Source organism: Myotis lucifugus, unplaced genomic scaffold (assembly GCF_000147115.1).
Source record: "Myotis lucifugus unplaced genomic scaffold, Myoluc2.0 scaffold_203, whole genome shotgun sequence".
Taxonomy (NCBI): Eukaryota; Metazoa; Chordata; class Mammalia; order Chiroptera; family Vespertilionidae; genus Myotis; species Myotis lucifugus.
Window position 1 is genome coordinate 707,582 of NW_005871251.1, and position 16,656 is coordinate 724,237.

Genomic DNA, 16,656 nt, shown 5'->3' on the forward strand with positions numbered 1-16,656 from the left:
ATGGAAGAGATCAAATTCAACAGTTTCAGGGCTAACCTTAATGGATGTGAAAGGCTGGCTTCTCTACCAGCTTTTCAGGGATCTACAATACAAAAAAGGCCTTTGAACAAAGAGACAAATAATTGGCTTCCCCCACCCCCCCTCTCTTCAAAACTAAACCGTGGATGTGGTAATCTGGTTCAAATCCATCTTCTGGTTGAAAAGGACAGCCAAATATCTGATCAGTTCTAATCACGGACACTCTCATGACACTTTCTTTTCTTTTATTTTTTTTAAAACAGTTTTACAGTTTTTAATGCATTTTAAATTAGGAAGGGAACGAAAGGCTCTCATGATACTTTCTGTGAAGTTCAGATGGATGTTATTCTTAATATTCTGGACAGCATTTTCCTCCCTTCAGGCAAATATTTTCAATCTTCCTCTATTTCCTCCAAAACTTTAATAATAATTATACACACACACACACACACACACATACATATATAATTATATATATATACATACACATGCACACATGCACATATATACACACACATATATATACATATATATACACACACACCAATATATACATATTCCTAAATGTTTTAGCAGCAGCATCTTATGGTAAGATTCTCACACCCCCACTAAGAGCTGAATTTTAGAATGGGCTAGCATGAGTCTTACACATTTGTATTATTGTATAAGCATAGACTAACACTTCACTATAAAGCCATTTGTGCAGGAAGGAATAAGGTAGGAAGGTCTACCTCACTCTCCAGGCTTATTGAAGTACCAGAAATACCTCATTATAAAACAATGTCACATGAAAGTCTTATTGTGTAGATCATAAGATGGGCTGTGTAATGAGTAAGTGGTAGAGGAGGCAACCATGAGGAGGAGGGCTCAGTATTTGAAAGAAGGGAACAAGTTTAACCTGCGAGTCAGCAAAACAGAAATAAGGTGATTTAAAGTAGAAGTTCTTAACCTAGGATGATGAAATTGTACACAAAGTTTTGAGAGTTTATGTACATATTTTTCTAGGTAGAAGGTCCACATTTTAATCAAAGGAAATAGTGATACCCCGCCCCCCCTCAAAGTATAAGAACTCTTAGGATAAGACTTAATAGAAACAAGATGAAGGACATTAACATATCTAAAGAAAGAATATGCCCCCTGGATGGGTGGAAGCTTAGAAAAAGAAGCTCTATTGGAAAAACCTTGGCCATGTGTTTAAAGAGCTGACCAAGGGAAATGGTGCTATGACAGTGGCCAGCAATACGTAGCCCAAGGAGTATATCCCATAATGGAGATGGAGCTTTGGGTTATCATAACTTGATTACACTGGCCAATGAGGTGATCCCATGAATATCCCTATCAAGCTATCTTATTTAATAATTGGGCTTCCTAAGTAAATTTGCCTGCAAATAGAGACTATGACAATCAATGAGTAAAAGTAGCTGGTACTCAAGATCATTCTTTATTCATATATGATATGTCGTGTGCACGTGTGTATGTGTGTGTACGTGTGTGTGTCTATGTGTGTGCACAGATCCATGTGAATTTATCCAGAAAACATCTTCCTCACTTGGTTCCCAGGATGTCACCTTCTACTTTTTCTTCCATCCCTCTGGCTACTACTATCTTAGCTGGTTCTTCTCATCATCCCAATCTCTTAATGTTGGAATGCTCACAGACTCAGTACTTGGACCTCTTCTCTTTCTACAAATACTGCCTAGATGATCACACCTAATCACTTAGCTTTAGGGATAGTCTACACCAAGGACTCACAAATTTGTATCTCTATGTAGACCTCTCTCTTGAGCTTGGTCTGTATCTAACTGCCTACCTGACATCTCCATGTAGATGTTCATGAGGCATCTAAACTCCACATATCTAAAACTCAACTCCTGATCTCCACCCCTCAAAGTCTTATTTATTCCCTTTTCACTCTCTACCATCTCATTGTCAAATTCATTCTTTCTGTTGGTCTGGCCAAAAACCTGGGAATTATTCTTGACTCTTTCCTATCTTTCATCCTACATCTAATCAATTTTTTAAAAATCTTGTTGGTTCTACATCCTTTAAAAAATAAATATCCAGAATCTGACCACTTCTCATGAAATCATCTTCACTGCTCATCCAAGTCCAAGCAACCGTCATCTCTCACTCGAATCTTGTATTAGGTCCTAACTGGTCTCCTTGCTCCGCTATTCTATTTTTTTCACGTAACAGCCAGAGTGAGGCTTTAAAACCTACAATAGATGATGTCATTCTTCCAAACGAAGCCTTCCAGTGACTCTTCAACCCTTACAATTGTTTCTAAAGTTCTATACAATTGACTTCCTCACTTCTACTTTCCTATTAGCCATCTGATTTCATATCCTACTACTATAATGGCAAGCATAATGCAAAACCAACCCAAGTTTAGGGCCCTAGTTCCCTCCCCTTCTAGCTAGGTAGGTTTAAACAACTCATTCTTCACATATACACCTTGATAGCTTAAAAAATCTCAACCAATGCAGAATTTACCTATTAATGTAATTTATAGTCTCTAGTTTCAATTAGACTCTCAAATCTCAACACTGCTTATTGAACCCTTTTAAAAAACTTACATATTGCTCATAATGTACCTTGTACTGTTCTAGACACTTATAAATATTAACTCATTTAATCCTCACAGTAATCCTCTGAGATAGATGCTATTATTGGGATAAGACTTAATAGAAATAAGATAGAGACATTAATATATCTAAGGAAAGAATATGCCCCTCTTTATGTGTTTTACAGATAAAGAAATTAAGACACAGAAAGGTTAAGTGAATTGCCCAGGACATACTGCTAGTCAGGGGTTTAAGTGGTAGAGTTTATAGCTCTAAACCCTGGCAGTTTGGCTTTTAACTTTTTAAAAAATGTTTTTATGGATTCTAGAGAGAAAGGAAGGGAGAGGGAAAGAAAGAGAGAAACATCGATGTGGTCAGCTGTTTCCTGCACTCTGACCTTTTGGTGTATGGGACAGCGCTCAACCAACTAAGCCACACCAGCCAAGGGCCTCAAGCTTTTAACTTTTAATTCATCTTACAGATGAAGAAAATTAGGTACAGAGAGGTTCAGTAACTTGCCCAAGGACATCTAGTTATCAAGTGGAAGAACTTGAATTTGAGCCCAGAGGGTCTGACTTTAGAGCCCATACACTACACCACTAACCTATTCCATCTCCTTGGGACTTAAGCCCCCTGAGACAATTATACCCATCAGGTTTTGGAGTCCCTAGATTTCCCAGCCTATTCCCGGCAAACTGATCTAGACCCACAGCCACCTCTACCTCTCTTTCCCAGCCTCAGAGTTGATCTATCTCTCCTAGTGTTCAATCATTTGCTCTGGGTTGCATTTCTTCCATTGCTTTCCATCTCTTTCCTGTATCTTTAGCCTATCCATCTTTACTTGCTCCTATAATCATGCTCATGCTCAAGTCTCTTCCATCCTAAAAGATTCTACCTCCAAAAAATTCACTGCCTCAGGCCATTCTTTATAGCTCCCTTCACCCTCTCTGGTACTTTCTTCTCATTCAGACTTCCTGAAAGAGCCATCTTCACTTCCTCACCTTTCATCTCCCTATAAGTAATCTGCACTCATAACTTTTCTAAGTTGTTGTTGTTAATATCATTTGTGATATACCAATTATAAACTATAATGGATAAACTTTAGTCTTTATCACACTATATACCCACTATCTTGCTCTTACTTCTTTTTCTTCGAAATTCTCTCCGCCCTCAGAACTCTTATATCCATACTCTAATGGGACTTCTCTCACCTCTGTTTTTGGATTCTTCAACTCTGGTCTCTCTCCCAGTTTGAGCCTACAGTGGGTTAAAAAAAAAAAACCTTTAAAAAATATTTTTCCCACTTTACATGCTTTTCTTGATGATCTTTCTGTATTAAAAACAAATTTAAGTGTTATTCAGCTGATAGTACTCCCATCAGTGGTCATGGCTTTGTTACTCCTTTTTGAAGAAACATTCCTCTCTCTCCCCATCCCTTTTTCACATGTGGTCCAAATGGAAGCTGGATGGCCCTATCTTCACATGGTTAGTCTAAAGATGGGCATCTGACTTTCAAGAAGACAGGTGACATGCAAGCCTGACCAAAAAGTCTGCTATTTAGACAGAAAAATAAGATGAGAGGATAGCTGTGTCTCTATTTGAGTCATAGATATGTTAATATATTCCCAATCAAAATTAAGGACACATGGTCTGCTGAAGAATTTCTGGCCCATTTTAGAATGTGAAAAACAATGTGGGAAATGTCATGTGGATGCTGAAATGTTGGAATTTCCAAGACATTTAAAAGATTTATAAGTACAATTGGTCCTGATTTAACAAGATGTCTGGCCACTGTAGTCACAGACTTATCAGGAAGATGCTATAATCAAACCTCTTCCTACAGAGATGACATTCTGTGACAGTTCTATGATTATGCTTGGTTTATTTCAGGTTTTATTAAACATGTAAAGATAAACTGGTAAGCAAGTATAACAATGAAACTTTCCTTACCAACTACTTAAATTTCCTTACCAACTACCAGCCACTTTAAAAGAAGAAAATGTAAGTTCTTTGTAATGTAGATATAAATTGCACTTAAGTCACATTACTCCACTCTTATCATGGTGCAAAGAAAAATGCAATAGCATTAGGTTGGAAGCTTACAAATGGCCTTTCTGTCTACATAGTGTAATAGTGCAGTGAGACATAGGGATTTTTCTATATCTATGCAGGACATACCAAGATCTATAAAGCAAAGGTGCTAGGCATGGTTTGAAAGGTTGCTTTAAAGGGACCCAAAATAAACAATTCAGAAAAATGGCAAAGTTAATGCAATAAGTGAACTTATTTCCTTAATGAGTTGAAGAAAGCATACTTTTGATTATAATACAATGTCAGTTGTTGTATAGATAATACAGCACATTTATTGACCCAGTCTCTTGAGGCAAAACTGTCCTCAAAATAAAATCATCTCATCTTAATCTTTAACCCTATACTTTTCTATATACAGAGGCAACAAGCTTTAGTATAATATACAGAGGTAGGAAACTCCAGTATAATTAGCTACACCTGTGAAAAATAAAATTGGGGCTAGAGTAATGAAAAATGTCATTTATAGCAACAAGTTGGAAATTCACAGCCTACTTGGAAAATCATTAAAATAAAATTGATATTATCTCCCAATCATCTAGATATTTGGGACAATAATGAGATCACTTAACTCTAGCAAATACTGAGCATCTTCTATAATTAAATACTTAAAATTGTATGGTTTAAATTCAACAATATGTCAAATGCCAATGGTATGTACTTTCCCTTATCTCAGTTTTATTTTTCACTGAATTCATTAACTCAATAAATACTTATTGAACTCTTTCTGATACAGGAATTCGTAGGCCAAAGACTTAAGTAATACCTCACTTTCTCACATGAATAGTTATCATAGCTAAGGTGCAACAGAAATAATTCTTCCTGCCCAGCCAGCGTGGCTCAGTGATTGAACATTGACCTATGAACCAGGAGGTCATGGTTCAATTCCCAGTCAAAATACATGCCCAGGTTGTGGGTTCGATCCCCAATGTGGGGAGTGTAGGAGGCAGCCGATCAATGATTCTCTCTCATCATTGATGTTTCTCTCTCTCTCTCCTTCTCCCTTCCACTCTGAAATCAATTAAAAAAATATTTAAGAAACAAAAAACAAATAGAAATTTTTTTTAAAAAAAGAGTTCTTCCTGCCCACCCTTCACTACTGGAGGTGGGCAGGTACATACTCCTGGTGAGGTCTGCCTGCTGAATGGCAGCCCAAGGCTGTACCTATGGAACAAGGTATTTATTACAAACTGTTTCCTGCTAAAGAGTTCAGAAAGATCTAAATTTTAAAAAGAGCATGTTCTCCATCTGTCCTAAACAAATACCTATAAACAGAGACAATATAAAGAAGGATGTGTTAATTTCTATAAGAAAAGTATAAAGTCCTATAAAATTTCAAAATGGGAGCAATCATTTCCAGCTTTAGAACGAAGTTTCCTGGAACCTACATATGAGTGATTTTTGTTTTATGCCTCATTTTTAAAGAATGGTGGGATACCGAAAAGGATGGGAAGAAAGGCCTTTCCAAGAAGAGAGAGTGGTTTTAACAAAGAAGTGTAAGGGAAACGCTCTGAGCAAATGTGGCAACTCTATGAACTCCAGGGCAAAGGATCCATGGAAGACAGCCATGGCCTAGAAAGTGTTTTGGATCCGGACAGTGACAGGTCTTGAATGTGGGGCTACAAGGAGTCTAAACTTTATGAGAAGCCCCCAAAGGGGCTTTAAGAATGACAGCTCTGCTTTTGGGAGATTAATCTGGTCAGATTGATTTTTTGGGGGGTGGAAGGGACAGGAGAATGTGGATATGGGGGGATCAAAGGATTATTAAGATTGATAAGGGTGGAGGAGAGAAAGGTTGTTGAATAGAATTACATATAATTGAAGAAATAATCATTGTCAGGCATGGAGGACCCAGTAAGTACTGAGCACTGGCCAAGGGACTTTATATACATGGCAGGATCTCGAATCCACATAAAATTCCTACAATGTATTATTAATACCTTCTAGAGGAGAACACTGGGGTTTGGTGAGGTCAAGTAACTTGCCTGGCAACACACAGTTCGTATGTGGTGGAGCCAAGTCCAACTGATCCCCAAAGTCACACACCTTCTGTTTTATCCACTTCCTCATGGTGAAGAGCCGGTCAACTTTAAATGACAAGTATAATGTTCATGTGACCACTTATCCTCTAGACCAGTGGTTCTCAACCTTCCTAATGCCGCAACCCTTTAATACAGTTCCTCATGTTGTGGTGACCCCCAACCAAAATATTATTTTCATTGCTACTTCATAACTGTAATTTTGCTACTGTTATGAATCATAATGTAAATATCTGATATGCAGGATGTATTTTCATTGTTACAAGTTGAACATAATTAAAGCATAGTGATTAATCACAAAAACAATATGTAATTATATATGTGTCTTCCGATGGTCTTAGGCGACCCCTGTGAAAGGGTCGTTCAACCCCCAAAGGGGTCGCGACCCACAGGTTGAGAACCGCTGATCTAGACACTTGCTTCTCTAGGTTACTGGGTTTCACAGCTTGGTGGCATGGGGGAGGCTGGGAAGGTGCCAGCCAGTGGAGAAGCCGAAGTTGCCTGCAGAGAAGGATTTTCCTTCACAACCATGATGGCCAGGTAACTAGTATCCACAGAGGGCCAACCTGGCTCTCTCCCCAGAACTGGCAAGGGCTCCACATAGTCTGGTTCTTAATATCGCCCTTGGGACTCCACCTTGATCCTGCACACTTACCCCCAGCCCCAGAGATCTCCTCTCTTCCAGCAAATTTATGAACTGGCTGCTCAGACCATTCTCCCCATGAGAGGACAGGAATCCAACTCGGGGATTTGAGTAAACAGCTCCATTTCCCTTCACCATTACATTCTCCTGCTTCCCAAAAGGGGCCTAAAGTAACACAGCGAGTAAAGCATGGGGCTGAATGAATATAAAGTAGAAGGGCCCATGCAAAGTCTCTGTTCATGGGGAGGATAAGGAACAGTTCGTGAGGAGCCCTTTGTTTGGTGTATAAAATAAACTGTTCAACACTGCTAAATTTAAAGCCTCAATAGCTTCCTAATTAATGTACTAATTGGTAATAACTCACTTTAATTCAATCAGTGAATTATAGATCCCTTTAAGAACTCTTTGGAATGAGAATCCGTTTGAAGAAAATTCTTACTTATCCCTTTCTAAAATGGCCCACAACACTAATTACTTTCATCTCTCTCCTCTTCCCACTTTGCACCTCTGCTACTTTTGAAGAAAGTACTCTAGCCATAAATCCCAATTAGACCCTAGATAGTGGTCCCCTGGTCATCCATCAGCTTCAACACTCACCACCTCCCCTCTGCCTGCAGGGCTGTGCACAGGTTGACCTTTTCGCTATAGAATGTGTATAAACAGAACTTCCTACATGCACCTTGGGACTCATGTGTTAAAAGCCCTTATTTTACACAGGGTAATCCTAGTGGCAGTAGCCAAATAGAGACATGGAGATAAATTTACAAGACAGCTTTGCTCCTTTCTCATAATTCATTGAGCCAAACAAGACTGTAGGAACAGCAACAACAAAGGATGATTTATAATTTCTGTTCTGTGTGTCACCATGGCAAGATACACAAGTGGCTTTCATGGAAGAGATTTAAAAGGTGCAAAGCAGTCATCAGCGTATTATCACAGATAATTTGTTTCAGAATTTAATATTATTTTATTATTTTTTAGTGTACAGTTTGGAATCAGGCTATCTGGGTTTATATTGAGGCTCTAACACTTGCTAACTATATGACCTTGGGTGAGTTATTTAACCTCTCAGTATCCTCACCTATAGAACAGGACTAATATTAGCTCCTATCTCATTGGGTTATGAGGATTAAAAGAGTGAATGTATGTCAAGTGCTTTAAACCATGCTTGGTACATAGTAAGTACCCAATAGATGTGTGCTAGTATCACCTCTCCCATCATCATGTTTAGTAATAATTGAAATTGCAATAGGGTCCCCAAATAAATCACACATTCAACTAATTTTAGTACAAATAGAAAATAATATCCCCTGAACTAAAACTTGAAGGAATACTGATATTTCCTTATTTAGATTCACCATCTTACAAAATTGGTTTTAAAAATAGGAAGACAATGAAAATTTAATCAGTGAGTAAAAATTTTAGATGACTAAATAGTGAAATTTTGTATTTGTAATGAAAATTAATGAGCAAACATGAAGCATTTTAAATATTACAATAAGAAATTCCACTTGAAAATGTTTTACAAGGCCAGATTTGTGCTTTTATTTTATGCTTTCAAATACCTTCATGAAAAATCAACTATCATCTCAAGGACTTGGGCAAAGAAGCAACAGCCTGGCTGGTGTGGCTCAGTGGTTGAGCATCGACCCATGAACCAGAAGTCACTGGTTCGATTCCCAGCCCAGGTTGCGAGTTGTATCCCCAGCATGGGGCATGCAGGAGGCAGCCAATTGATGATGTTTTTCTCTCAGTGACGTTTCTATTTCTCTATCCCTCTCCCTTTCTCTCTCTAAAAAAACAATTAAAAACCATACTTAAAAAAAGAAAACATAACCAAGGTCATTGATTCCGGGCTCCATCCATGTGGAGTTGCCTGGCACTGTAGTAAGTCCCAGCCGGAACACCAGAACAGGAATGAAAAGGAGACCGACATCCTTGCACACTGCTTAGTGTCCTGGCCGAGAGGGCAATGGATGGTGAAGTGGAAGTTGTGAGAATCAGGGTGGCTTGACTCTGCTTTTAGGAGACAGAGAGACAATCAAAAAGGCAGTCCCTTAGCCACCTGAGTAGGTTCGAGAGATGCAAGGAAGACTGTGCCAAGAAAAAAGAGAGCTCCGGGTGAATTTTGACAAATGACTGGAGGACCAATAGACCTCAGATGAAGGGGCAGTGAGAAGACCTAGATATGACCTTGCTTCGCTCAGTACGCAGAGAAGTTAAGAAAAAGTGTTAAGCCTCCAACTGGGAATAAAAGATAGAGTATTGCTCAGAAATGATATATAGAGCAAACTGCAAATGCCTGAGCCGAGTTAAATTAAGTCAAGCTGGAGCCAATGGATCATCCCTGTGCCTATAAATTATCTCTCTGCATCTAGTGTCTCACACTGGCAGAGCAGCTTCTACCCGAAAAGAGTAAATTCTTCTTGGGGAAATTCAGGAAGAAGCCTCGGGCCTCAGGTTGCAGTCTCCAGAAGAGAAATTCCTGAGCCCCAAGTGGTGGTGGTAGAACGGAATCAAGAGCAGACCCGGAGTAAGTGTTCTTTATGAGGAGGCAAGAGGCCAGGTTCATCAGAGCAGTGACTAAATGAATCCATAAAATCATCTTGTGCACAAAGACCAGCACATTATGCAGAAGGAAGCTGTGTCTGGAGAGAAAGAAGGAAGGAAGGAAAATTGACTGCTATTATCTGAAGCACTTGTGTAGCTTTAGATAAATAGAATATATGTTGTATTTCACTGATAAAGTACATATATATCAAAGTAAATATTCCCAAACTACTCATTTACAGGGCAGCTCCTTAAAACGAACCCATCCATCACACGTGGTCCTGAGCCAACAAACTCACTTGGATATTTAAAGAAGCTGAAGGAGTTTTCGAATGCATCATAAAAAATCCAAGATTGTGTGGCACCACCTCAGAGGCCCCTGGTGGGAGGGGCGTGGTGGGGTGCAGAGGTCAACAAGCAGGGCTGCCGCTACTCCTTCAACCGGAAAAGCTCTGCTTTTATCTGATTTATCTAATCCGGGTTCATATAAGATTACATCTGATAATACACCACTACTGGGCAAATGGGAAAGGCATAGGCAAGGGTGAGTTTGAATCCTGGTTCGGCCACTTACTAGCTCTGTGACTTGAGAAAGTGACCTAATCTCTTAGTGCCTTAGTTTCCTTTTTTATAAAATGGGTAAACCCGGCCAGCTTGGCTCAGTGGTTGAGTGTCAACCTATGAACCAGGAGGTCACAGTTCGGTTCCCAGTCAGGGCATATGCCCAGGTTTCAGGCTTGATCCCCAGTGTGGGGCATGCAGGAGGCAGTGATTCTCTCTCATCATTGATGTTTCTATCTCTCTCTCCCCCTCTCCCGTCCTCTCTGAAATCAATAAAAATATATAAAAAATAAAATAATATATACAGAATTGTTGTGAGAAGTAAATAATATAAAGTATGTATAGCACGTAGTATAAGGCTTTAGCATATAGCAGGCACTAGCTGTTAGTTCCTTTTCTGAAAGACATAGGGATGTGTGTGTATATACATATATATGTAGGCTTAAGTAATGTATAAATATATAATTGTGCAAGCCTCTGCAGTCAGTTCTTCTGTAACCTGCAGTCATGCAACAGATATGCTGAGAAAGGATCTGGGGTCAGTGGCCTCAATTTCTTCAGCATTTCCTGGTTGTAGCTGCCATAATAGTTGCTGGCATAAATCCTCAGCATTGATCTATTCCTCCTCGATATTTTTAGCAGATACCAAGAATTTTATTAACTCAAAGGTATTTTCTAAAGTGAAATATTATTTCTAAGAAGCTAAGTCAGTTCACAAGGAAAACCAACCTATACTGGTAGAGCATTTTAAACAAACGGACTCCAAGACTGACTGAGCTTAAAAGGAGTTTCAGAGTAGATCCATGCAATGCCTTTATTTACCATTTAAGAAAACCACAGAGAGATGGAGAGACTGATCAAACGGGCACAGTTATCATCCAGCAAAATTCCCAGATGGCTACAGCAGCTCCTCATAGCGCTCCATGCTGATGAGCTCATGCTGCATGTTGGACAGACAACACAAGGCAGAGAAGAGCTAAGGATAAAGTCACTGGAAACACAAATGTTTAATGTCATTCGATCACAGACCTACAATAACAAATACTAATTGCAAAATATGGAACGAAGCCCCATTTAGTAAATTTTACCATCCGAACTCCCCAATTAATTCTCTTTGTGACATTAGGCAAGTTACTTAACTAAAGTCTACTTCCTCATGATTTAAAAGAAGGTGCTAATACCTGCTTTAAAGCCTTGTTCTGAACAATATCTCTTCCGTGGTGTTCTTTTTTAAAAAACGATGTTTTCATTGATTTTTTTTTTTAGAGAGAGAGAGGAAGGGAGAGGAAGACAGAAACATCGATGAGAAAGAGAACCACTGGTTGCCTCCCACATGCCTGTTAGCAGGAGTTGAGCCCACAGCCGGAAATCAAACCAGTAACCTCTCCGAGCATGGGACGATGCTCAACCAACTGAGCCACACTGGCCAGGGATTCTGTGGTATTCTTGCCAAAATCCATAACCCAGTCTAATATCAAACACAAATTGAGAGACGTTCTACAAAATAATCAACCAATTCTCTTGAAAAGTGCCACGGTCATGAAAGACTTCAGAAGTGCCATAGATTGAAGGAGACATGACAACTAAATGCAATATGTACAGGATCCTGGATTTGATCCTGGACCAGGAAGAGGCTAATGGAAAAACTGCTAGTATTGCACCAAGTTAATTTCCTGGCTTTGATCACTGGATTGTGATTATGTAAGAGGAACCTTGGTGAGGGGTATATAGGAATACTCTGTACAAATTTTCCAACTTTGTAAATCTAAAATTATTTTAAAATAATTTTACTTAAACAGGGCAATTTTTAAAAAGCCTTATTGTAAGAAAGAAATACAAGATCAAAAAACCTAATACATTGTCTATTGTTTTTGCAGGCATAATTCCTTCATCTAATGGCTACACTTGGTGGCCATTAGCTGTAGGAACAGTATATTAATACATTATGGGCCAAACCCAGGTTGGGACAGTTAATAGCAAAGTGTGTTGTTCAAGTGTGATAAAATGAGGCCATTCTATATTTCAACTGAGTAATTATAAATATGCACGCAAAACTCCAGTAACTATCAATATTGCATTCTTTGCGCAATAAAATCCTACGTCAGTGTTTGAGAAAGTACGGAGTCTGTGTTTGACTAACGATGACAGGCTTTTATTTACCTAATGCCAGCAGCATTTAAACGTAACATGTCAGACCTCCATTCTGACTCTGGGACTACTCCCATCCTGTCAGACTTCAACAGTTTTCTGTCAGGCAACACCTGGCAAAATAAACCGCTTTCATATAAGTTGTAGGCATCTCAAAATGACTATTGCTTGATACTCTGTTCTTTCTGTTTCCCCCCTCCTTTTTATTTTAAACTTGACTCTACATCTAGCCTTGAGGCGCAAAAGCCTGCCTCTGAGATAATTAAAGGTCCCCAATGGCAAGTTTATTACCCAAGATGTTGCTTTTTTAAGAAAACAAAACTACCGAGGAATCACAATCCTTTATCAGTCATGGTTTCTAACAAAGGAGCTATCGCTCCACCACTTTTGCTTCTCACCTCAGGGAGTAACTGTGCAGCCAAAACTATTAATAAGCAAATGAGCTGTTTCTTCGTTTTAGATAGGATCATCCATATGATAAATATACATTTCTTTCTATTATACTACTCTCTTGCAAAATAATTTTTGTTTTCTACAAAGGTTATGAGATATCATAAAAATGTCTAATGCATCTGGTTTAAGAATCCAATTCTTCCTTCACATATTTCTGCATCTGTTCACAAAATCTCTTTGACTTCAAAGGAAGCTTTTCAAGAGAAAAAGAAGATACACACAGGAAAAGTGGCCATAAATTTTTAGTAGTCCTTTTCTAAGGCCATTTTAATAACAGCACTGTGGGACAAGTATCTCTCTGAGACCTAAAATATCACAGATGATATTAATGACTATGCATTTATACGGAGATTTACACTTTAAAATCTTATTCTGGGTCTAAAAGTGATATATCTTCAATTTAGAACATATGAAAAATATGAAAAGCTTAAAGAAGAAAACTTAAATCACTTTTTTTTTGTTTTGTTCATCCTCATCCGAGGATATTTTTTCCATTGATTTTTAGAGAGTTGGAGTGAGGGAGAATAGGAAGGAGGAAGGGACACATCCATTGGTTGCCTCCTACTCTCACCTCGACCTGGGCCAGAGATCGAATGTGCAACCCAGGTATGTGTCCTTGACTGGGAATTGAACTGAAGAAACTTCAGTTTACGGGCCAACATTCTAACCACTGAGCAATACCAGCCAGGGCTTAAATCATTTTTAATCCACTACTTAGGAAAACCTAGCAAAACAAAAAAAGAATGGTTGTTTCCTTCAAGTCTTTCTTTTTTCTTCTGTGCACATATTTATATAAATATTTATTTACAAACATAAAATTATAATTACACTATTAATGCAATTTTGTATCTTTTTTCAATTGGTCTTTTTCAAAGTCCTTCAAACCATCATTCTTAATGACTGAAAATTATATGTAGATTTATAATATTAAAAGATGCTCTCACACTTAATTCTTATTCTAATCAAAGCTAAATCAAAGGTTTGGAAACACTATTCTGTTCTGGGAATTCTACATCTTGAAACAATCTAGATTAACAGTTGATTAACTTCAAGATAATCGATTTGGTAAACGCCACTGAAACAATAGATGCTTAAGGAATTTTTTCTTTAGCATTTATAATGATTTAGTCCCCTTAATTTCCCTGGGCAATTGTTAGTGGGCTGTAGTTTCTTTTTCTTTTTCTCTTTGAGTCTCTATCTCTGTGACATCCTTAGCTTTTGTTTGGAATGAGAGGAAGTAGGGGTCTAAGGCTTAGTTACTTTGATGCCATAGCTTTTAACAGGCTACGATTAACTATAAACATAGTAATCAACCAATTCTGGTTCTACAGAATCAGGCCCTAGAGTTCCCAAGAGGGGAGTATTGGATTTATCTAATTTTTAATCAATCCTTCCCTAACATTGCTGCCTGAAATTTAAAATAACATTTAAATAGCTGTTTGGTTGATGATGAGCTTTCTGATATAATATCCTTCATCCTCACAAGAATCTTATTAGGCTCCTATCCATGAAGAAAACTTAAGTGCCGAAAATTACGAGATTTATGGGTGATTAGAAAAACAAGTTGAACTTAAATCTTGGTTTTCATAATTAATCTCATTGCTGTACTTTGGATTCATAATCATGAAGCCATAGATTTCCCAAAGCTTGAAAGAACAGAAATGTGGCAATCGGTCCAAGCCTCCCTCCACCCATTTTCCTAAAGAGAATAAACCCTGCGAGATTCCTGGTGACTTGTCATGTCACCCCACTAGCAAGTGGCTGACACCCCCCTTGACCTCTGGTTTCCTAGCTTCCCGTGCAGTGCTCTTTCCAAACACCGCTGACCCCGCACAGCCTCTCCCCTGCGCAGCAGCACAGCCAATGCGCCAGGAAATCGCCCCGGCACCCCAGAACGTGAAGTTTCTTCCGAGTTCCCACGAGAGAGCTCCCAAGAGATGTATGGCATGAGCCTACCAGTGAGATGAGACTGGGAAGACGTTTAGTAAATGTCTGAGTGAATGAAACACACACACACACACACACACACACACACACACACACTATTATTATTTTTTCTTTTGCCATGAGGGTAAAATTCCCAATACTGACGGACAGGCTGAAGGCCGTGTCCTGCTCTCCACGACAGAGTAATGAATGGCCACAGCAGTGCTGCCTGGCCCAGGACAGGACCACGCACTTGGGCAAATCTCCTTCGGGGTGAAGGAGAGGAAACACCGGGAAACGCACCGACATTCGCTCCAGCGCCGCGCAGCGCCGCGCCAACGGAAACCTCCCATCACTAACCAGACTTCCCTAATTTCTCCTGGGCCCCAGGCTGGCGGTTAGGAAAGGACCGTAAGACCGCCAAGATACCGGAAGGTGGGCCGTCCCAGTGCGCGGGCGGCGGTACGCCCCTCCCACCCGGGGCGCGTGATGTCATCACGCATCCCTGCAACGTCACCACGCTCCAGGTAGAAGGGCAGTCTTGAGAGAGACAACTTTAGAAGAGAAGCGACCGGGTACTCTCCAGAGGAAACGGGGGTGGAGGTGGGGGGAGAGAGAAGCAAAAGGAGGGAAGGAAGGAGGGGAGGAGAGAAGAACGTAGGAGGATGGAAAACGAGCAGAAGGGCCAGCTTTGGTTACCTGGGGAGCAGGAGCAGCTTCGGGTGCTTTATGAAGTGCCCGGATGAAGCCCCAGCACCCACGCGTCTTCCGCATTGAGCGCAGCGCCATCTTGAGGAGGGCGGAGCTTTCTTGTCTTGAGTGACATCTGCTCGGAGAGCCAGTGGCTGTTCGCTGCTCTCCTGCTTGCTGCGCCTGCGCTCTTGCCTTCGGGGGCGGGTCGCTGGGCCCCTGCGGTGGACAGTCCGGTTTTTGCAGAGCAGGTGGGGACGGGGACAGGGACGGGGCGGGGCTGAGCTTCAGTGTTTCCCTAGGAGACCTCATCTTTGCACTGGCTTCCTGGAGGGAGAGGCTCCGGAAGGAAGGCTAGGAAGTTGCTTTGGGGACCCTAGCCCCCCAGAGGCAGCTTTAAAGAAGTTTGTGTGGGAATGGGGCCTCGCAGTCCTGTTAGCAGCGAGTCCTCTGTTGAGACCTGTGTAGCCTCATTCCACCCGGGCTGCAGACACAGCACTGAAGGGACCAAGAGAGACACGCATCTTTCTTTGGAGAAGTGTATGGCCTATGGGGAGTAGACACATACACGATGCAGTGTCTGGGCTGTCACAGAAGCCCACACCAAGATCGGGGAGGAGGGGTGATTCGGGCGGGACTGAGACCCGTCCAAGGAAGGCCTCCGGAGAAGGTGAGACCTGGTAGAAGCATTTTCCTGTTTTCAGTTCAATTATGAGGAGAGTTAGCGCAGTGCTCCTGCTTCTGCTAATGCACCCACCGCTCCCAGACATAGAAGACCGATATCAGTAAAAATAGAACGCAGAGATTTCGTCAGAATTCCTTTCTGTTTTTGTTGTATGTATCCATTGAACAAACACTAAAAATGACCACATTTCCAGAGGGAGAAGTAGGAGATAAATGGAATAAGGCTGCCCATACTCTTAAAGGAACTGGAATCTAACAGGTTAAATCAACATTTATAAATTAAAGCCATACA

The 16,656-nt window shown here is 40.3% G+C and overlaps 2 protein-coding genes across 2 annotated transcripts in view; one reads left to right on the top strand and one right to left on the bottom strand.

Annotated features, from left to right (window-relative positions):
* WARS2 (tryptophanyl tRNA synthetase 2, mitochondrial) overlaps positions 1-15,922 on the bottom strand; it is a 65,438-nt gene extending 49,516 nt beyond the window's left edge. Inside the window, exon 1 of the mRNA XM_006097466.3 lies at positions 15,690-15,922. Coding sequence (XP_006097528.1) covers positions 15,690-15,779 — 90 coding nt within the window. The 5' untranslated portion in view covers positions 15,780-15,922. The remainder of the gene's footprint in view (positions 1-15,689) is intronic.
* Positions 15,923-16,014: 92 nt separating this feature from the next.
* Positions 16,015-16,656, top strand: part of HAO2 (hydroxyacid oxidase 2) — a 152,343-nt gene continuing 151,701 nt past the window's right edge. The window contains exon 1 of the mRNA XM_006097476.3: positions 16,015-16,350. The gene's annotated coding sequence lies outside the window, so the exon portion shown is untranslated. The remainder of the gene's footprint in view (positions 16,351-16,656) is intronic.